Source organism: Leptonychotes weddellii, unplaced genomic scaffold (assembly GCF_054177405.1).
Source record: "Leptonychotes weddellii isolate Sample4059 unplaced genomic scaffold, ASM5417740v2 HiC_scaffold_47004, whole genome shotgun sequence".
NCBI lineage: Eukaryota > Metazoa > Chordata > Mammalia > Carnivora > Phocidae > Leptonychotes > Leptonychotes weddellii.
The window spans coordinates 1-773 of record NW_028014080.1 but is presented as its reverse complement, the minus strand read 5'-3'; the positions used below and the strand labels follow the sequence as shown (position 1 = coordinate 773).

At 51.7% G+C, this 773-nt stretch overlaps 1 protein-coding gene across 1 annotated transcript; it reads left to right on the top strand.

Moving 5' to 3' along the window:
• Positions 1-10: 10 nt before the first annotated feature.
• LOC145719474 (olfactory receptor 4D1-like) lies at positions 11-767 on the top strand (the record flags this gene model as incomplete). Its single annotated transcript, XM_081810970.1, has 1 exon — positions 11-767. A coding segment is annotated over exon 1 (757 nt), but the record flags the coding sequence as incomplete, so codon positions are not given.
• Positions 768-773: the final 6 nt, after the last annotated feature.

The following is a 773-nucleotide window of genomic DNA, read 5'->3' as shown; positions in this document are numbered from 1 at the left end:
GGAAGATGCCATGGAACTAAAAAACCTCACGTGGGTATCAGAGTTTGTCTTTTTGGGGTTCTCAGAGACTCGAGAGCTCCAGCTTTTCCTGTTTCTGGTGTTCCTGTGTGTCTACACCACCACTGTCGTGGGAAACCTCCTCATCATGGTCACAGTGACTTCAGACACCCGGCTCCACACACCCATGTACTTCCTGCTCCGAAATCTGGCTGTCTTAGACCTCTGTTTCTCCTCTGTCACTGCCCCAAAGATGCTGGTGGACTTCCTCTCTGAAAAGAAGACCATCTCCTACCAGGGCTGCATGGCCCAGATCTTCTGCATTCATCTTCTTGGTGGCGCGACTGTCTTCTTCCTCTCGGTGATGGCCTTTGACCGCTACATAGCCATCTCCCGGCCCCTCCACTATGTCACCATCATGAACACTCAGTTGTGTGTGGGGCTGGTGGTGGCTGCTTGGGTAGGGGGATTTGTTCACTCCATTGTCCAGCTGGCTCTGATGATCCCATTGCCTTTTTGTGGCCCCAACGTCCTGGATAATTTCTACTGTGATGTCCCACAAGTGCTGAGACTTGCCTGCACTGACACCTCCCTCCTGGAGTTCCTCATGATCTCCAACAGTGGAATGTTGGTCCTTATCTGGTTCCTTCTTCTTCTGATATCTTACACGGTCATCCTGGTGATGCTGAGGTCCCACTCAGGGCAGGCAAGGAAGAAGGCAGCTTCCACCTGCACCACTCACATCATTGTGGTGTCTATGATCTTCATTCCCTGTA